The sequence below is a fragment of the Anopheles maculipalpis genome, chromosome 2RL (genome assembly GCF_943734695.1).
Source record: "Anopheles maculipalpis chromosome 2RL, idAnoMacuDA_375_x, whole genome shotgun sequence".
Classification (NCBI taxonomy): Eukaryota; Metazoa; Arthropoda; class Insecta; order Diptera; family Culicidae; genus Anopheles; species Anopheles maculipalpis.
In genome coordinates this window covers 8761596-8783134 of record NC_064871.1, presented here as the reverse complement: position 1 = coordinate 8783134, position 21539 = coordinate 8761596, and the positions used below count along the sequence as shown (strand labels likewise).

General features: G+C 47.6%; 1 protein-coding gene across 1 annotated transcript; it reads right to left on the bottom strand.

Annotated features, from left to right (window-relative positions):
- Positions 1 to 1079: 1079 nt before the first annotated feature.
- Positions 1080 to 21215, bottom strand: LOC126560068 (uncharacterized). Its single transcript, XM_050216229.1, has 17 exons — positions 21124 to 21215; positions 19578 to 19618; positions 19388 to 19506; positions 19117 to 19297; positions 18737 to 19037; positions 18599 to 18675; positions 18318 to 18530; positions 14667 to 18253; positions 8724 to 12128; positions 8124 to 8450; positions 7827 to 8039; positions 7602 to 7628; positions 6018 to 6089; positions 4956 to 5486; positions 4359 to 4874; positions 2159 to 4070; positions 1080 to 1087 (listed from the first exon to the last, which is right to left on the bottom strand). Exons 1-17 carry the CDS (start codon positions 21213 to 21215, stop codon positions 1080 to 1082), a joined length of 11622 nt encoding a protein of 3873 aa, XP_050072186.1.
- Between the last annotated feature and the right edge of the window lie 324 nt (positions 21216 to 21539).

Below are 21539 nucleotides of genomic sequence, written 5' to 3'. Positions count from 1 at the left end.
TGGCAAGGTATGGAAGAGGAAATTTGACAGATATTAGTCGATTGTTGCACCACTACTGCTAGTACTCCAGTAAGAACAAACGTCCAAATGAACAAAAAAAAAAACCCTTCAGAAGGAGCAAAAATTATGATCCACTAGCTATGCGGGATAGCCAACCTCGAACCACAGCGAAACCGTGACGGCGCACTGTACAGGCGAAAGCTGTCGGAGAAGTGAAGCGCACTTCACAGTGTGCAGGGTAGTTCAATTTTCTCGCAACCGGATCGGCAAATCGTTGACCGGATGATCGACAATGTTTGCGCGAAGGCCTATAATCGTGCAGTGCGTGCGAGACGATTTGTTGGTATCCTCGCGGCGCAACTATGTCACATCCGATCGGATATTGGCGATCTTTGAGGGACCGATCGTTTGCCGACTTGATTCGATCACGAGTGACGAGTTCGCTATTTAGTGACACAATAGCCCAATTACTCATGCCACACCACCTACGCTGGCTGTGACATAGTTTCGCGCTATATTTATAGCCAGAATCGAGCTGAAAGTGACGCCTGATTAGCCTATTCCCCCATGCTGAAGGAGACCGCTATATTTAGTAGGTCAATACTCATTGATTCAATGACACAGGGTTGTGGTGCGTGGCAAAATGTGCGAAACGCACTATCATCAACCAGTTCGGCACCGCTGCACGGGATGTGTGCAAGATGGCACACGATCATGCTTTACGCATGGTATAGCTTGAAATGGGTTTAAATAACGTTCCGTTGCTCGATTTCATCAATAACGATGGCAGCACTATATCGGGTGTGTTGTTTGAAAGCTTGCTTGCTTGCAATTTTCTGGGTGACCCTTGGTGACATTTCTTTGTTCAGTTTCAGCTCGCGAAGAGCAACCCCACACGTCACCCCATCGGCCGAAGATGTTTTCACTGCTTTTGAGGAGACCAGTCGACTGTGGGGAGTATTTTTGGCTGTAAGTTTGACCAAAACAAGCTTTACCTCATGCGAACTAACTTCTCGTAGCAATGTGATGGAGTGATGCCAAATGCATCACTAGAAGCTAATCTAGTAAGGCGCAACTTCTTAGTAAACTGGAGAGAGTTTCAAGAGAAAACAACCCAATACGTTCCGAAAACGAACAATATGTCCTTATTCGGACCACAAACCACAGATGGGTTGGATCTCTTATATGCAGGTCTGACTATAATGCTATGAGTAACTCAAGACACAAAAAGCCACCCTAAAACTTAAGGCGCCTAAGCAAACGTAGATAGGCAAGGCCAATATAATGGATTCGAATTTAAACATCCAGATGGCGATAGTATTGCTAATACCAAATCGTTAAATAGTTTCGGCGACAGAAACGCCGGTATTAGCAGAAGAAGGTGCTTCAGATACTTTGCTCTCTAACGTGGATTTGGTGGAGAGTTTTATAATTTTTGCACCAAGTCAACTTCTCATAAGCATTAAAAGTGCAGGAACAACGAATAATTCCACTTAGTTCAAATTACTGTAGTCACCATCTAATGGCCTATTGGATCATAAGACCTTATAGCTTGATAATCAGTCTTGCGGTTAGTTGCACGTAATTTAAAAAAGTATGTAACAGGATAACCAGTGAAACTATTCTATTTAACGTTAGAAATTTGTATAAATAATTGATTTTTTCAATGAGGGTCGCTATCCTTCATTACATGTTAGGAATGTGGTGTCTGTGTATCATCGGATGGCTTAGTATTTACACCGAAAATATCTTCAATTGTTCCTCTCCTGTGTAAATAACGACAACGATCGTCACCGACTAGCATACCTGCCCATCGTACACTCTTCGGATCATGTGCAAAGGACATTTATGCAACACTATTAGCCGGTCGGTAATAAACGCTACACATTGTCCACCGTTCGTCATTTTTCGCATGCCACGCTTGCTTTGTTCCGACTATGCCGACGGCGACCCAGAGCAAACGATAGCCAAAAATACTAATTTGTCGATATTGGCAGACACAGTGTGATCGATAAAATTAGTATCCATCGCGCCGACAGTACTTCTCGTCTTCGCACGGCGGGCGACCGAAGCCGGATGTCGGTCGGGGTGGACGCGACCATCACTGAACAAATCAACTGTGGCTAAAAATAGAGCAAAACACAATGAACGTACGTACCCATTTTGTGCGGTATGCTGAATGACGAGCAGATGATATCATCGCTGGTATCATACACCTCGACGGTGCACTTGTTGAACGACTGGCCGTAGTTGTTGAAGACGTGGCACGCATACACGCCCGTATCCTCGTACTCGGCATGGTCCACCTGCAGCGTAATCAGCCCATTCTTCTGCACCATCCGGTAGCGTCCGGTTTGCGCGATATCGCTACCATCCTTCGTCCACCGGACATCAATCTCCGAGTCCAGCACGACGCACAGCAGCTTGAAGCTGTGGTCTCGCTCGATGAACACATTCTTCAGGTACACCGCAAACGACGGTCCACGTTTGGACGGCAATGCTCCCAGGCTACATCTGGAAGAGCTACGGGGTGGCTCGTCCCGCATGCCAAGCGGACTTCTGGTCGCATGACGCCGGATCGTTTCCGTACGTTGCTGTCGCGTGTCCAGAGTGCGCCTGGGACTTCCGTCCTGGATGCTGCGTACCATTGGTTCCGGGGCGTCAGTGAGTCCCTGACGTGCGGCGATGGCCTTGATGTGGGTTTGTTCCGACGTTTGCTCCCGACGGACCTGCTGCTGCTGTTGCTGACTGCTAGTGATCTTGTAGTGAGTTATCATCTGCTTGACTGTAAGGATCGCATCCTGCGTGCTGGTACGTGTGTACTTTTCCTTGCTACCAATCACTATGAACTGTTCCTCACTCAGACAAAACTCGATCGTGTCGAAAATCTTTAGCAGCTGTAGCTGATAACGCAACAACCAATCGGAAATCGTGACGTTATTGCTAAGCCTGCGCATGATGTCACAATACTTCTCCAGAGACTCTGCTAGCAACCGAAGATACTCCACGGAGTCTAGCTGCATTGGATTAACCGTTAACTTCTCAATCACCATCTCAAACGCGGACATCAACTGATCATCTTTCTCCACTAGTGACTGTAAACAGTAATCCGTCCTAACCTGCATCATCACACTCTTCAACGTTATCAAATGTCTACGGATCGTATCCAAAAGTTCCTTCTGCATTTCCATTTTACTGTGCTGATCGAGCAGTACTTTCAACACCTTATCCAAGCTTAACAGATGTCGCTTAATCTCCTCCACGATCGACACCTCACGCTCGTTCCTTACACGGGTGATGTGTTGCTGGGACATTAACGAAACGATGCGATACAACTGTCTCAAGTTATGCTTCAGTGGCGGAGTTATAGATTGTGCTGACCAGCCCGTACCCGACGGCAGATCCTTAACCAGATCGTGCACGGGAATAGTAAGCTGCAGCAAAATGTTTACGCACGTCGAGTACGACGGCTTTTTCACAACGGCCTCTACGCATGGGTGCAAAAGGGTCAACGTTTTGCACACTAAAGCAAAGTACGATTCTACCGTCTTGGAGGCAAGATCTACTCGTTCGGTGCAGTTCAACCGTATGTACTCTAGATCCTTCTGCAACAGTTGCAGCTCCACGTTCGTTTTGTTCAACGCAAGCTCAGTTTCGGCCTGCGTTGACCGTCTTTGATAAATGCATTGTGTAGTTTCAGTCAAAAGCACCATTACGGTTTTGTAGAGCGTGTAAACAGTTTTCCAATCGGTTCCTTGCAGATGTTCGCTTCTTTGCTGTAGCTGACCAAATGATTCCAGCATCAGCAGCACGCCATCTTCCAACGCTTTCCACGTCTCGGGTTGCTCTGAGTACAGGTCGATCCGAGACAATGAATCAATGAAAGTACTGATCGAATTGTGGAACAGCTTCATGAGCGGTATTTCAACATCACAGTACTCTAGGTCCTCAGACGACAGCATGCTAAGCTTCACGTTTTTCAGCTCCGAGGACAAGTGTTTGCCTGCATTGTTGGTTAAGAACATACGCTTGATATCCAACAACATTTCATGGACATTATCGAACAGAGTCTGGATTTTACGAGTCAACTTTGCATTTCGATTATTAAACACATCAGTATGACTAATCGCTCCTTCCCGCAAGGAACTTGTGAACGTTTGTGAAGTCGATGCATCGGTTCGCTTGATTGAAACCTGCACGTCTTCCATTGTTCCAGCTTCTTCTTCTCGTTTCGTTTGTGATTCCTTTTTCTTAATGCTCACCATCGCTATTTTCTCTTCATCTTCATCACTCTTGTTTCTCTCCAAACGTTTTTCCTTTTTCTTCTTATTTTCTTCATCTTCTTCCTTCTTTCTTACATCCTGAGTCGCTTGTTTCTTGGTGGCCACTTCATCTCTCTTCTGCTTTCTTATTTCTTCCTCTTCCTTTTTGCTCTTAACTTCTTCCTGATACTTCTTAGCTTCTTCCTCTGCTTTCTTCTTCTTGACCTCTTCCTCAGTCTTGCTCTTAGCCTCTTCCTCTGCCTTCTTCTTCTTAGCTTTTTCCTCAGCCTTCTTTTTGGTCTCTTCCTCAGCCTTCTTCTTAGACTCTTCTATGGCCTTCTTCTTCTTAGCTTCTTCCTCAATCTTTTTCTTTTCAACCTCTTCCTCAGCCTTCTTTTTGGTCTCTTCCTCAGCCTTCTTCTTGGTCTCTTCCGCGGCTTTCTTTTTAGCTTCTTCTTCCTTCTTTTTCTTGGCATCTTCCTCGGCCTTCTTCTTCTTGACTTCTTCCTCTTCCAGCTTCTTCTTAACCTCTTCCATGGCCTTCTTCTTGGTCTCTTCTTCTTCTTTCTTCTTCTTGGCCTCTTCCTCAGCCTTCTTCTTAGCTTCTTCTTCCTTCGTTTTCTTTTTGACTTCTTCCTCAGCCTTCTTCTTCGCTTCTTCCTCCTCCTGCTTCTTCTTAGCTTCTTCCTCGGCCTTCTTCTTCTTGGCTTCATCCTCCTCCTGCTTCTTCTTAGCCTCTTCTTCGGCCTTCTTCTTGGCCTCTTCTTCAGCCTTCTTCTTCTTAGCTTCTTCCTCGGCCTTCTTCTTGGCCTTTTCCTCAGCCTTCTTCTTTTTAGTTTCTTCCTCAACCTTCTTTTTGGTCTCTTCCTCGGCCTTCTTCTTACTTTCTTCTTCCTTCCTTTTCTTAGCCTCTTCTTCGGTCTTCTTTTTCTTGGCCTCTTCCTCGACCTTCTTCTTGACCTCTTCCTCATCCTTCTTCTGCTTTGCTTCTTCCTCTTTCTGCTTCTGCTTGGCCTCTTCCTCAGCCTTCTTCTTAGCTTCTTCTTCCTTCGTTTTCTTCTTGACTTCTTCCTCAGCCTTCTTCTTCGCTTCTTCCTCCTCCTGCTTCTTCTTAGCTTCTTCCTCGGCCTTCTTCTTGGCTTCATCCTCCTCCTGCTTCTTCTTAGCCTCTTCTTCGGCCTTCTTCTTGGCCTCTGCTTCAGCCTTCTTCTTCTTAGCTTCTTCCTCAGCCTTCTTCTTGGCCTCTTCTTCAGCCTTCTTCTTTTTAGTTTCTTCCTCAACCTTCTTTTTGGTCTCTTCCTCGGCCTTCTTCTTATTTTGTTCTTCCTTCCTTTTCTTAGCCTCTTCTTCGGTCTTCTTTTTCTTGGCCTCTTCCTCGACCTTCTTCTTAGCTTCTTCTTCCATCCTTTTCTTAGCCTCTTCTTCGGTCTTCTTTTTCTTGGCCTCTTCCTCGGCCTTCTTCTTGACCTCTTCCTCATCCTTCTTCTTCTTAGCTTCTTCCTCCTCCTGCTTGTTCTTAGCCTCTTCTTCGGCCTTCATCTTCTTGGCTTCATCCTCCTCCTGCTTCTTCTTAGCCTCTTCTTCAGCCTTCTTCTTGGCCTCTTCTTCAGCCTTCTTCTTTTTAGTTTCTTCCTCAACCTTCTTTTTGGTCTCTTCCTCGGCCTTCTTCTTAGCTTCTTTTTCCTTACTTTTCTTAGCCTCTTCTTCGGTCTTCTTTTTCTTGGCCTCTTCTTCGGCCTTCTTCTTGACCTCTACCTCATCCTTCTTCTGCTTTGCTTCTTCCTCCTCCTGCTTCTTCTTGGCCTCTTCCTCAGCCTTCTTCTTGGCCTCTTCCTCGGCCTTCTTCTTGGCCTCTTCCACAGCCTTCTTTTTCTTAGCTTCTTCTTCAGCCTTCTTCTTAGCCTCTTCCTCAGCCTTCTTTTTCTTAGCTTCTTCCTCAGCCTTCTTCTTAGCTTCTTCCTCCTCCTGCTTCTTCTTAGCTTCTTCTTCGGCCTTCTTCTTCTTGGCTTCATCCTCCTCCTGCTTCTTCTTAGCCTCTTCTTCAGCCTTCTTCTTGGCCTCTTCTTCAGCCTTCTTCTTTTTAGTTTCTTCCTCAACCTTCTTTTTGGTCTCTTCCTCGGCCTTCTTCTTACTTTCTTCTTCCATCCTTTTCTTAGCCTCTTCTTCGGTCTTCTTTTTCTTGGCCTCTTCCTCGGCCTTCTTCTTGACCTCTTCCTCATCCTTCTTCTGCTTTGAATCTTCCTCTTTCTGCTTCTTCTTGGCCTCTTCCTCAGCCTTCTTTTTCTTAGCTTCTTCCTCAGCCTTCTTCTTAGCTTCTTCCTCCTCCTGCTTCTTCTTGGCCTCTTCCTCAGCCTTCTTCTTGGCCTCTTCCTCGGCCTTCTTCTTGGCCTCTTCCTCAGCCTTCTTTTTCTTAGCTTCTTCTTCAGCCTTCTTCTTAGCCTCTTCCTCAGCCTTCTTTTTCTTAGCTTCTTCCTCAGCCTTCTTCTTAGCTTCTTCCTCCTCCTGCTTCTTCTTAGCTTCTTCTTCGGCCTTCTTCTTCTTGGCTTCATCCTCCTCCTGCTTCTTCTTAGCCTCTTCTTCAGCCTTCTTCTTGGCCTCTTCTTCAGCCTTCTTCTTTTTAGTTTCTTCCTCAACCTTCTTTTTGGTCTCTTCCTCGGCCTTCTTCTTAGCTTCTTCTTCCATCCTTTTCTTAGCCTCTTCTTCGGTCTTCTTTTTCTTGGCCTCTTCCTCGGCCTTCTTCTTGACCTCTTCCTCATCCTTCTTCTGCTTTGAATCTTCCTCTTTCTGCTTCTTCTTGGCCTCTTCCTCAGCCTTCTTTTTCTTAGCTTCTTCCTCAGCCTTCTTCTTAGCTTCTTCCTCCTCCTGCTTCTTCTTAGCCTCTTCTTCGGCCCTCTTCTTCTTGGCCTCTTCTTCGGCCTTCTTCTTCTTAGCTTCTTCCTCAATCTTCTTTTTAGTTTCTTCTTCCTTCTTTTTCTTGACCTCTTCCTCGACCTTCTTCTTGACCTCTTCCTCATCCTTCTTCTGCTTTGCTTCTTCCTCTTTCTGCTTCTTCTTAGCCTCTTCCTCGGTCTTCTTCTTGGCCTCTTCCTCAGCCTTCTTTTTCTTAGCTTCTTCCTTAACCTTCTTCTTGGCCTCTTCCTCCTCCTGCTTGTTCTTGGCCTCTTCTTCGGCCTTCTTCTTCTTAGCTTCTTCCTCAATCTTCTTTTTAGTTTCTTCTTCCTTCTTTTTCTCGGCCTCTTCCTCGGCCTTCTTCTTGGCCTCTTCTTCGGCCTTCTTCTTCTTAGCTTCTTCTTCCTTCGTTTTCTTGGCCTCTTCCTCTGCCTTCTTCTTCTTCTTAACTTCTTCCTCTTCTTGCTTCTTCTTAGCCTCTTCCTCGGCCTTCTTCTTGGCCTCTTTTTCAGCCTTTTTCTGCTTTGCTTCTTCCTCAGCCTTCTTTTTAGCTTCTTCTTCTTTCATTTTCTTGGTCTCTTCCTCAGCCTTCTTCTTGGCCTCTTCCTCAGCCTTCTTCTTTTTAGCTTCTTCCTCAGCCTTCTTTTTGGTCTCTTCCTCAGCCTTCTTCTTAACTTCTTCTTCCTTCTTTTTCTTGGCTTCTTCCTCCTCCTGCTTCTTCTTGGCCTCTTCCTCAGCCTTCCTCTGCTTTGCTTCTTCCTCTTTTTGCTTCTTCTTAGCTTCTTCCTCGGCCTTCTTCTTCTTGACTTCATCTTCCTCCAGCTTCTTCTTGGCCTCTTCTTCAGCCTTCTTCTTCTTAGCTTCTTCCTCAGCCTTCTTTTTAGCTTCTTCTTCCTTCATTTTCTTAGCTTCTTCCTCAGCCTTCTTCTTGGCCTCTTCTTCAGCCTTCTGTTTTTTAGTTTCTTCCTCAACCTTCTTTTTGGTCTCTTCCTCGGCCTTCTTAGCTTCTTCTTCCTTCTTTTTCTTGGCATCTTCTTCGATCTTCTTCTTCTTGACTTCTTCCTCTTCCTGCTTCTTCTTAGCCTCTTCCTCGACCTTCTTCCTGGTCTCTTCCTCACCCTTCTTCTTGGCCTCTTTTTCAGCCTTTTTCTGCTTTGTTTCTTCTTCGGCCTTCTTCATAGCTTCTTCTTCCTGCTTTTTCTCTGCCTCTTCCTCGGCATTCTTTTTGGCCTCTTCTTCAGCCTTCTTGTTCTTAGCTTCTTCTTCCTTCTTTTTCTTGGCACCTTCCTCGGCCATCCTCTTCTTGGCTTCATCATCCTCCTGCTTCTTCTTAACTTCTTCCTCAGCCTGCTTCTTCTTGGCTTCATCCTCCTCCTGCTTCTTCTTAGCTTCTTCCTCAGCTTTCTTCTTGGCCTCTTCTTCAGCCTTCTTCTTGTTAGTTTCTTCTTCAACCTTCTTTTTGGTCTCTTCCTCAGCTTTCTTCTTAACTTCTTCTTCCTTCTTTATCTTGGCTTCTTCCTCCTCCTGCTTAGTTTTCTTCTTTTCCTTCTTTTTATTGGCCTCTTCCTCTACCTGCTTCTTCTTGTTCTCTTCCTCGACCTTCTTCTGCTTGGCCTCTTCATTTGCTTGCCTTTTCTTAGCTTCTTCCTCTTCCTGCTTCTTCTTAGTCTCTTGCTCAACTATCATCGTATTGGCGTCTTCCTCTACCCTTTTCTGCTTTTCTGTTTCCTCTGCCTTCTTCTGCTGGGCATTTTCCTGCTCCTGCTTCTTCTCATCTCCCTGTCCCTTTGTTCTGGTATATTTCTCCTGCTGGATACACTCACGAATATCATGCTGTACATGCGTAACCGTTTCGAGCAGTTTGCTGTGAGCAGTGCTCTCCTTAACCTGTTCCAAGGAATGCTCAGACTGTGCCTTCTCGAATGATTCGCACATCTGAAGCAGGCAATCCTCCAACACTACCGTCGGCTCTACCTGGGCCGATTGAAGATCGATGTTCTTCAACGTCTCGGTCACCTTCGCAATCGGTGTCGCGATGGCATTCATTAGCTCGATACTTTGCATTTGCATGAGCTGACCCACGAGCTCGTTGATCGTGTTTTCCAAAGCGAACAACGGCTTCGAAACATCCTTCAATACATTCTCCGTCTTGATGAGCTGTTGGACATCAGACAACGATTGCTTCAACGATTCCAGAGCTCCTTGTCCCTTTGCTCTGGTATCCTTTTCCTGCTGGATACACTCACGAATATCATGCTGTACATGCGTAACCGTTTCGAGCAGTTTGCTGTGAGAAGTGCTCTCCTTAGCCTGTTCCAAGGAGTGCTCGGACTGTGCTTTCTCGAATGATTCGCACATCTGGAGCAGACAATCCTCCAACACTACCGTCGGCTCTACCTGGGCCGATTGAAGATCGATGTTCTTCAACGTCTCGGTCACCTTCGCAATCGGTGTCGCGATGGCATTCATTAGCTCGATATTTTGCATCTGCATGGGCTGACCCATGAGCTCGTTGATCGTGCTTTCCAAAGCGAACAACGGCTTCGAAACATCCTTCACTACAATCTCCGTCTTGATGAGCTGTTGGACATCAGACAACGATTGCTTCAACGATTCCAGAGCTCCCTGTCCCTTTGCTCTGGTATCCTTCTCCTGCTGGATACACTCACGAATATCATGCTGCACATGCGTGACCGTTTCGAGCAGTTTGCTGTGAGCAGTGCTCTCCTTAGCCTGTTCCAAGGAGTGCTCGGACTGTGCCTTCTCGAATGATTCGCACATCTGGAGCAGACAATCCTCCAACACTACCGTCGGCTCTACCTGGGCCGATTGAAGATCGATGTTCTTCAACGTCTCGGTCACCTTCGCAATCGGTGTCGCGATGGCATTCATTAGCTCGATACTTTGCATCTGCATGGGCTGACCCACGAGCTCATTGATCGTGTTTTCCAAAGCGAACAACGGCTTCGAAACATCCTTCACTACAATCTCCGTCTTGATGAGCTGTTGGACATCAGATAACGATTGCTTCAACGATTCCAGCGCTCCCTGTCCCTTTGCTCTGGTATCCTTCTCCTGCTGGATACACTCACGAATATCATGCTGTACATGCGTGACCGTTTCGAGCAGTTTGCTGTGAGCAGTGCTCTCCTTAGCCTGTTCCAAGGAGTGCTCGGAGTGTGCCTTCTCGAATGATTCGCACATCTGGAGCAGACAATCCTCCAACACTACCGTCGGTTCTACCTGGGCCGATTGAAGATCGATGTTCTTCAATGTCTCGGTCACCTTCGCAATCGGTGTCGCGATGGCATTCATTAGCTCGATACTTTGCATTTGCATGGGCTGACCCACGAGCTCGTTGATCGTGCTTTCCAAAGCGAACAACGGCTTCGAAACATCCTTCACTACAATCTCCGTCTTGATGAGCTGTTGGACATCAGATAACGATTGCTTCAACGATTCCAGCGCTCCCTGTCCCATTGCTCTGGTATCCTTCTCCTGCTGGATACACTCACGAATATCATGCTGTACATGCGTGACCGTTTCGAGCAGTTTGCTGTGAGAAGTGCTCTCCTTAGCCTGTTCCAAGGAGTGCTCGGAGTGTGCCTTCTCGAATGATTCGCACATCTGGAGCAGACAATCCTCCAACACTACCGTCGGTTCTACCTGGGCCGATTGAAGATCGATGTTCTTCAATGTCTCGGTCACCTTCGCAATCGGTGTCGCGATGGCATTCATTAGCTCGATACTTTGCATCTGCATCGGCTGACCCACGAGCTCGTTGATCGTGCTTTCCAAAGCGAACAACGGCTTCGAAACATCCTTCACTACAATCTCCGTCTTGATGAGCTGTTGGACATCAGACAACGATTGCTTCAACGATTCCAGAGCTCCTTGTCCCTTTGCTCTGGTATCTTTTTCCTGCTGGATACACTCACGAATATCATGCTGTACATGCGTGACCGTTTCGAGCAGTTTGCTGTGAGAAGTGCTCTCCTTAGCCTGTTCCAAGGAGTGCTCGGACTGTGCCTTCTCGAATGATTCGCACATCTGGAGCAGACAATCCTCCAACACTACCGTCGGCTCTACCTGGGCCGATTGAAGATCGATGTTCTTCAACGTCTCGGTCACCTTCGCAATCGGTGTCGCGATGGCATTCATTAGCTCAATACTTTGCATTTGCATGGGCTGACCCACGAGCTCATTGATCGTGTTTTCCAAAGCGAACAACGGCTTCGAAACATCCTTCACTACATTCTCCGTCTTGATGAGCTGTTGGACATCAGACAACGATTGCTTCAACGATTCCAGAGCTCCTTGTCCCTTTGCTCTGGTATCCTTCTCCTGCTGGATACACTCACGAATATCATGCTGTACATGCGTGACCGTTTCGAGCAGTTTGCTGTGAGCAGTGCTCTCCTTAGCCTGTTCCAAGGAGTGCTCGGAGTGTGCCTTCTCGAATGATTCGCACATCTGGAGCAGACAATCCTCCAACACTACCGTCGGCTCTACCTGGGCCGATTGAAGATCGATGTTCTTCAACGTCTCGGTCACCTTCGCAATCGGTGTCGCGATGGCATTCATTAGCTCGATACTTTGCATCTGCATCGGCTGACCCACGAGCTCGTTGATCGTGCTTTCCAAAGCGAACAACGGCTTCGAAACATCCTTCACTACAATCTCCGTCTTGATGAGCTGTTGGACATCAGACAACGATTGCTTCAACGATTCCAGAGCTCCTTGTCCCTTTGCTCTGGTATCCTTCTCCTGCTGGATACACTCACGAATATCATGCTGTACATGCGTGACCGTTTCGAGCAGTTTGCTGTGAGAAGTGCTCTCCTTAGCCTGTTCCAAGGAGTGCTCGGACTGTGCCTTCTCGAATGATTCGCACATCTGGAGCAGACAATCCTCCAACACTACCGTCGGCTCTACCTGGGCCGATTGAAGATCGATGTTCTTCAACGTCTCGGTCACCTTCGCAATCGGTGTCGCGATGGCATTCATTAGCTCAATACTTTGCATTTGCATGGGCTGACTCACGAGCTCATTGATCGTGTTTTCCAAAGCGAACAACGGCTTCGAAACATCCTTCACTACATTCTCCGTCTTGATGAGCTGTTGGACATCAGACAACGATTGCTTCAACGATTCCAGAGCTCCTTGTCCCTTTGCTCTGGTATCCTTCTCCTGCTGGATACACTCACGAATATCATGCTGTACATGCGTGACCGTTTCGAGCAGTTTGCTGTGAGCAGTGCTCTCCTTAGCCTGTTCCAAGGAGTGCTCGGAGTGTGCCTTCTCGAATGATTCGCACATCTGGAGCAGACAATCCTCCAACACTACCGTCGGCTCTACCTGGGCCGATTGAAGATCGATGTTCTTCAACGTCTCGGTCACCTTCGCAATCGGTGTCGCGATGGCATTCATTAGCTCAATACTTTGCATTTGCATGGGCTGACCCACGAGCTCATTGATCGTGTTTTCCAAAGCGAACAACGGCTTCGAAACATCCTTCACTACATTCTCCGTCTTGATGAGCTGTTGGACATCAGACAACGATTGCTTCAACGATTCCAGAGCTCCTTGTCCCTTTGCTCTGGTATCCTTCTCCTGCTGGATACACTCACGAATATCATGCTGTACATGCGTGACCGTTTCGAGCAGTTTGCTGTGAGCAGTGCTCTCCTTAGCCTGTTCCAAGGAGTGCTCGGAGTGTGCCTTCTCGAATGATTCGCACATCTGGAGCAGACAATCCTCCAACACTACCGTCGGCTCTACCTGGGCCGATTGAAGATCGATGTTCTTCAACGTCTCGGTCACCTTCGCAATCGGTGTCGCGATGGCATTCATTAGCTCGATACTTTGCATCTGCATCGGCTGACCCACGAGCTCGTTGATCGTGCTTTCCAAAGCGAACAACGGCTTCGAAACATCCTTCACTACAATCTCCGTCTTGATGAGCTGTTGGACATCAGACAACGATTGCTTCAACGATTCCAGAGCTCCTTGTCCCTTTGCTCTGGTATCCTTCTCCTGCTGGATACACTCACGAATATCATGCTGTACATGCGTGACCGTTTCGAGCAGTTTGCTGTGAGCAGTGCTCTCCTTAGCCTGTTCCAAGGAGTGCTCGGACTGTGCCTTCTCGAATGATTCGCACATCTGGAGCAGACAATCCTCCAACACTACCGTCGGTTCTACCTGGGCCGATTGAAGATCGATGTTCTTCAATGTCTCGGTCACCTTCGCAATCGGTGTCGCGATGGCATTCATTAGCTCGATACTTTGCATTTGCATGGGCTGACCCACGAGCTCGTTGATCGTGCTTTCCAAAGCGAACAACGGCTTCGAAACATCCTTCACTACAATCTCCGTCTTGATGAGCTGTTGGACATCAGATAACGATTGCTTCAACGATTCCAGCGCTCCCTGTCCCATTGCTCTGGTATCCTTCTCCTGCTGGATACACTCACGAATATCATGCTGTACATGCGTGACCGTTTCGAGCAGTTTGCTGTGAGAAGTGCTCTCCTTAGCCTGTTCCAAGGAGTGCTCGGAGTGTGCCTTCTCGAATGATTCGCACATCTGGAGCAGACAATCCTCCAACACTACCGTCGGTTCTACCTGGGCCGATTGAAGATCGATGTTCTTCAATGTCTCGGTCACCTTCGCAATCGGTGTCGCGATGGCATTCATTAGCTCGATACTTTGCATCTGCATGGGCTGACCCACGAGCTCGTTGATCGTGCTTTCCAAAGCGAACAACGGCTTCGAAACATCCTTCACTACAATCTCCGTCTTGATGAGCTGTTGGACATCAGACAACGATTGCTTCAACGATTCCAGAGCTCCTTGTCCCTTTGCTCTGGTATCTTTTTCCTGCTGGATACACTCACGAATATCATGCTGTACATGCGTGACCGTTTCGAGCAGTTTGCTGTGAGAAGTGCTCTCCTTAGCCTGTTCCAAGGAGTGCTCGAAGTGTGCCTTCTCGAATGATTCGCACATCTGGAGCAGACAATCCTCCAACACTACCGTCGGCTCTACCTGGGCCGATTGAAGATCGATGTTCTTCAACGTCTCGGTCACCTTCGCAATCGGTGTCGCGATGGCATTCATTAGCTCGATACTTTGCATTTGCATGGGCTGACCCACGAGCTCATTGATCGTGTTTTCCAAAGCGAACAACGGCTTCGAAACATCCTTCACTACATTCTCCGTCTTGATGAGCTGTTGGACATCAGACAACGATTGCTTCAACGATTCCAGAGCTCCCTGTCCCTTTGCTCTGGTATCTTTTTCCTGTTGGATACACTCACGAATATCATGCTGTACATGCGTGACCGTTTCGAGCAGTTTGCTGTGAGAAGTGCTCTCCTTAGCCTGTTCCAAGGAGTGCTCGGAGTGTGCCTTCTCGAATGATTCGCACATCTGGACCAGACAATCCTCCAACACTACCGTTGGCTCTATCTGGGCCGATTGAAGATCGATGTTCTTCAATGTCTCGGTCACCTTCGCAATCGGTGTCGCGATGGCATTCACTAGCTCGATACTTTGCATCTGCATGGGCTGTCCTTCCAGCTCGATAATCGTTTGTTCTAAAACATCAAGTGACTGCTGTACATTGAGGGTAACAGATTTCGTCTCAAGCGTTTTCCTGATCTCGATTACACTTGTCTTTAGCGAATCAAAAGTGCTTGTGGTTACAGTTTCGCTTGCATCAGTACTCGTGGCTTGTTTACGTTTCCAAGTCATTATCAGTACATTCAAATCGTCACACAAACTGTGACACAACTGTCCCATATGATTTTCATTACTACGACTGTAATTATCCGCTGCCACATGAAGTTCTTCCAAAGAAGTAACGAACTTGTTAGAATCGTACGAATTGTTCATTATTTGTTCTTCCAAAAGATCAATAGAATGGCGCATAGTCGTTGCCAATTTAAGAAGTGATTCAAAGGCTGATTCATTGTCGGTAAATATTGACTGCTCGTGAGTCTTCAAAGATGAGGTCGTGCATTCATCGAACTCATGTAAGCGCTGTAGTAGAGTTGGCAAACCATCAGAATCACCGACTAGTTTAGAGAAATTCCTCTCCAGCCCATCCATCAGCCGTGCCGAATCGCTATGGATCGAAAACAGAGCGATCTCATAAATGGCTTTGCGTCGTTCCTCAGTCGAGGTAACAGAGGTTTCCTCTTCAATCAGGTAAAACACCATCCTTCTAGCGTGCTGCAGTATATCTTGCCGTATCTTTTCATACTTGCTGTTCGAACGCATGTAGCTAAAATGTTGCAAATTATCGTGCACATTCAAGAATGCTGTCGACAGGTAGGAAAGCATCTCTTGTTCAGTTTTCTCCTGCAAAGCTAATTCAATCTTCGTCAGATGGTTCATCAAAAGCTGTATCAGCACTATCTCCATTCTTGCACATTCTTCGTCATCAATCGAATCTGCGGTATGTATGCAGAACAGTCGATTCAGGCAATCTTCGAGCCGCGAAAATACATCCGCATTGTGCGTGTACTCCTTGCTCGTACGCTGTATCTCCTCCTTGAGATGTACGATCAGCTCGTAAAACTCTTCAATTTGTTGCTCAAGTGCTTGACTGCTGCTGTACTCCTTTTCGCCCGGTACATGGCGCAGCTCGTCCGACAACTTCGACAAAGCCGTTTTCATTTCTTCCAACGGTACAAACATATCGTTGAGACAGTTGATCACCTCCGCGTAAGATTCATTCGCCTCTACCATCTCTACCAAGCTGTTCAGCTCACTGACCGCCGGCTTCATCTCTTCCGTTACTATGCTTTTCTGTCGTTGCTCGGTACTCTGCACCAGCAGTACCTCCGTTTTGTTCTTTAGTTCTAGCAGTACCTCCGTCAAACCAAACCTTGCAATTTCCGACCGTACGTTGCAGTGTTCCGACTGAGAAACAATCGTTAGGATGGTAGCAAGCGATTTTTCGAATTCCAGCACCGTTATCTGCAAATTTTTAATCTGCAGTCCGCCGATAGGTTCGTCCGCCTTCAGAATAAAGTCGATATCCTCGAAGATGGAACGGTTCGTTACGATGCTAGTCAGGTCCTGCAGTGCCGCGACCGAATCGGCATCCTGCAGAATACGCTGCGACTGAATGCTCTCGAGCGCAGATTCGATGCTTGTCTGCACCTCCAACAGTGCCATGTAGATTTTTTGCTGCGTGACAAAATCTGCCTCCAGCTGCTGACCCGCCAGCAGCCGCATATCGGTGAGACAGTTTAAGATCTGCTTACCACAGCCTTCCACAATGCAGACGCTCGTCCGATAAACGAACGTACGACTATATCCACCGATTTGTACACACTTTTCCACCACACTCAAACCACGGGCCAGATGTTCTAGCGGGTCCAGTAAATTTTCAAGCACCACTGCGCCATTCAAACTTTTGTGTATCTGTTGCACTGGGTAAAGGATGTCAGCTAGGATTTTTTCACTGCGTTCCCTAAAGTTAGCCGTAATGGCAAGATCCGTTTGATTTCGCACTTCTTCCCGAATGGACGCAAGATGAAAAATGACCGTCTCCACCAGCGACTGCAACCGTTCGGCAGTATCATCGCCTGCCGCCGCGTCCACAGTTTTAGCCGGACTCGTAAGCACCGGCAGACTGTCTCTGCTCAAAATGCTTAACATGACGTCCTGCTCGAGATCCGAATGGTCCGACGCTGTCATACTGCGGAAATCATCCTGGTCGTTGCTACTCTGCCGGTGTGTACGTACCTTCGACGAAGCGATACCACTCTCGAAGGTGAACGTGTTCTCGTCATGCATTTCATCGATGTCAAAGTCCGTACGACGGTCATCCTCGAACACATTGTTATCCTCTACGACGGGCACGTCTATGACGAGCGCCTCCATCACCAGCTGCCCGGAGGTTGATGTTTCCTTCACAAATCGCAACGATGGCATGCTGGTAACGTTTTCGTTTTCGTTAATATTTTGATGCAGTTGGTCGGCAAACATCTGCACGATCTGCAGTGCTTCATCGTTGGTCAGTTCTGGCGTTTCGTACAACGATATCGAAACCTCCTTACCATCAAATGTGAACGATATCTCTTCCCGGCCATTGCTGGCTGCACTTTCGTACGAAGCGGCCGTATCAAACATCTGTGAAGTTCGTTCCTCGTGTATCGTGGATAGTGAGGCATCCTTCACGAGCGGTGCTGCACCTTCTGGAGGTAGTGGACCTTCGTCCGCTATACCATCATAACCGTGCAACGAGGCAGTACTACTGACCGATCCCATGCAGTTCACCGCCTCACAAGTGTATGTTCCCAGACAGCATTTACCATCCTGGCCAGTAATGATCCGATGTATATCTCCCGGCTTCAGTTCCGTACCATCCTTGTACCACTTAAGGATCGGTTGCGGAACACCGATCACCTTACACTCGAGATTTACTGTACCATCGCGCAACATGACCGCTTTCAAGTTTTCCAAAAACTTTGGCTTACGGTAGTGTTTCGGTATGATTAGCTTCACGAAACAAGACGTACCAGCCTGACCGAACTCGTTCGTTGCGACACACTTCCATTCGCCCTGATCATCCAACTGCGCCACAACCACATCGATGTTGTACGTGTACGTACTTTCGTCGGAAGATAGTTTATAATTATCAGAAACTTCCACTACCAGATCATCTTTGTACCAGTTCACTGTAGGCTTCGATACCGAACTAACCACGACCGATAGCCTAAACGGTTCGGCAATGCTTACATCTCGACTGATCAGCCCGGTTTTAAACACTGGCGCCTGGTTTACCTGCAGCAAGTTAAGCCACTCTTCCTCGTTCAGCTGTGCTTTAATGTCGTTCACAGAAAGGAAGGTAGTGCTCGATGCTTCTCCGAGACTGTTTCTAGCCACGCAACAGTACGATCCGAGTGAGTTCACACCGGTCAAATGGTACACATCGCCCGGCTTCAATTCGCGCCCATCTTTGTACCAGCGTAGAATGGGCGTAGGAAATCCGATCACTTTACACTCGAACGAGACGAGTCCTTCGTCGGTCATGACTGCTTTCAGTCCTTCCATAAACCGAGGCGCTCGATAGTTTCTGGGCACTGGAGGAAGAGATTCTTTCATAAGCAGATACGACTTGTGAGCATTAGAGTCGATGTAGCTTACCATCCAATTCCACCACATTGGTCGTAATGCCTATTAAGCCATCCTTGCACGTAATGACACACTTCCATTCGCCGGCATCGCACAGTTCCGCCGCATTTATGTCGACCAGGAAGCAACCCAAACCGTCGTCGAATATAGAATACTTTTCGTTCGCTTCAATCAGGCCATTTTGATTGTACCATCGAACGCTCAACGGAGCTGCAGATAGATTGACTAGGGAAGAGAACAAAAATAGGTACATTATTGTGATGTCTACATAGACAGATTAAGCGCTTACTTACTTTTACAACGCAGCTCCAATCGATCGCCGATTTTGCCTTTAATTTTCTCGAGTTCTTCGATAAAAACCGGTGAAATTCTACCAAAACAAAAAAAGGAACCATTAAACTGCGTCTCGAAACAAATCCTCCGAAACGTACTTGTCAATCGTTTTTTCTTTCGTCGTCGTTTCCTGCTCCTGTACCCGCACTTTCGAGCTGGAACTGCTCTTACCGACACAGTTCGTCGCCACACAGGTGTACACGCCGAGCGATGCCAAATCTCCACCGTTAATCGTTAGCCCGAACATGTCGCCCGCTTTGATCTCCTTCGAATCCTTAAACCATCGCAGTTCCGGCGTCGGATAGCCGATCACTTTGCACTCGAGCGAGATCGTGCCCTGGCTGGTAAGAATGGCACGCAGCTCATCCACGAATTCCGGAGCTTTGTAGGTTTCGGGCACTAAACAAAACGGGTGGCAAACGGGAAAGAGCGTCCAATTATGTATCATGCCAACACAAAATGAGGTCCGTTTCTATACCTCGCACTGTAAGCTGCCCACTGCACACGCACTTTCCAAGCAAATTCTCCGCCTGACAGGACCATTTGGCATTATCCTCGGGCATTACGGTAGCGATGTCGAGCGAATGTAGTTGGCCCTTGCCGGTGCAAACGTACCGCTCACACTCGACGAGAGGTGCGTCGTCTTTATACCACGTAACCTGTAGAGAAGACACGTAGAGAAGACGGCGAACTCCGTACCGTCAGCATTTTAGCGTGCATGATCTATCGCAAGACAAATCTTCTCTTACCTTCACGTCGGCAGTGTTCGAAATGTGCACGGATAGTTTTGCCTTCGTACCCACCAACACCGTATAGTCGCTAAGCTTCCTTAGGAAAAATGGTGCACCATAGTGTGGCGTTTCGTCCACTGTAACGAACATTTAGTCGATTAGTATCGGAAGTTACGATCATCTCCATTTCACCTGTCCCATGTCCTACCTTGGAATGTTTCCTCACGCATCATCTCCGCGTAGACGGGGCTGGAAGAATAGAGGGGCATCGGGATATCAAGTCAGGGGTGATGCTCAGTATTTCTCTTCTTCATAATTTCATATTATTATGTAATTGGTTAAAGAAAACACACACACATCGCGTCCAAGGAGAAGATCATCGGTACAGCGTCACGCTCAAAAGTAGCACTAATGTATGAGATCAGACGCTGGCCTTTCAGCATCCTCTCATCGCGAGGTGACGATGAGCACCATTTAATTAGCTAACACGCTCGGGAGGGCGCATTCCATCAACATGCGTGAGGCAACTAATTTGTACACCAAGGAGTACTAATAATTTTAGTCGTTGTCATTCGTTTTTTTTCAATTTATATCATTACGCATTGTAATGGCTGTCACGTCATCCACGCACGCTAGTTGTTAGACATTTGCGCGAAGCAGATGTGCTGTCGTTCCATCTAATTTGTTGTGTCCATTATCCATCGGGAAGCCGCCGGCGTACACACCCGCGCGTACGATAATGCTATATTTATAATCGGTTCTCCGATGACGCGTTGACCGTCGTCACTGTTGAACTTGATCAGTCTGCTAAGTGTCGAAAATATTCCTATCGGCGACGAAACTCTATGCGCGTTGGGCATTAAGTAATGGACGCGATACGTGGGTGTGATGTCGTCTCGTTAACCTTGTACGGATGGACGCGCTCGGAAGGTGGCGTTCTCCATCGCGTCCATGTCAAATCCGTGGTGGACCAGAAATAGAGCTCTGGCTGCCGCGCATAGTTTTGATGACGCTCAGGAGCAATAAGGAAATGTATCCTGTTTGTAATTATGCACATGGCCCCCTGGTAGGGAGTCGGCAATGCACAAAATCCTACTTCGAAAGACGGAGCACATGTTCGAGATGGAGTCAAAACCATGATGCATGGATGCATGCGTGCCATTTGGCATGGTTTGCAAGAGCATACGGAGCGCGACACACCAGCTGTTGCAGTGCCTCGGAGAGCTCGGATGCTTAAAATATAACAATAATTAGCACAGAGATTATGCTTTTGGACACGCCTTAGCCGCGAAAAGCGAGATTCCCGTTCTTCGCCCATGTGGACATCTCGAAACGGAGTTAGTGTGAAAGCACGCTGTCGCGCCCCAATGCTCTTTCAGATACATCGATTGCCCTATTGCCTGTGAAAGCATGCCGAAGGTCACACTGTTTATATTGTGACTGATTGTGGCTATTGCAACCAGGCAGGGCAGCGCCATCCGTAGCGAGATGCCAACACACAATACACCGATTTGCCGAGGGACACCCGAGAGCAACAATCCGGTGTTGGTGGTGCTGCGCTATTTATAATCGTTTACGGTGATACCTCTCGCAGTGTGACATTGCAGGTCAGTATAGAACATCAAACAAATGGCAAGTTCGGCCATGGGAGTTCGAGATCATCTCGACGCGCGCGCCGAACTACGGCCTAAGGCTGCTGTTTTCTTTTCATTGATAAACACTATCGCACACACACACAGACGATTTGTGCATACCTTTTCCGCCGCCGAGGTCCAATCGATATTTCCGTGCCATTGCCTTTGTACACCTGAGTGCCCGCTTCTCCCTTGCAGCAGTTGCTCCCCATGGCGTTGCGGGATGACCGCTTACTGCACGATAGGTCTTTATCTCGATCTTCCCCTTTTCTCAAAAAGAGTTGCGTGGCGTCGTCTCTCGCACGGTAGACTCACCGTTGGAAGTATCAATCTTCACAAAATAAATCACTAATACTCACTGCTGCTGCTTTCGTTTCACAAGGATTTCACTGCGTGGAAGTGAGTAATATCACTTGAAAATATCTTCAATTCTCGATCCCTATTACACTTCTGGCAGAACGATCTGTTTTCGTAACAGCGCTTGCTCACCCATCACCAGCCAGCCTTCTTCGACCACACTTCACATTACGAAATCG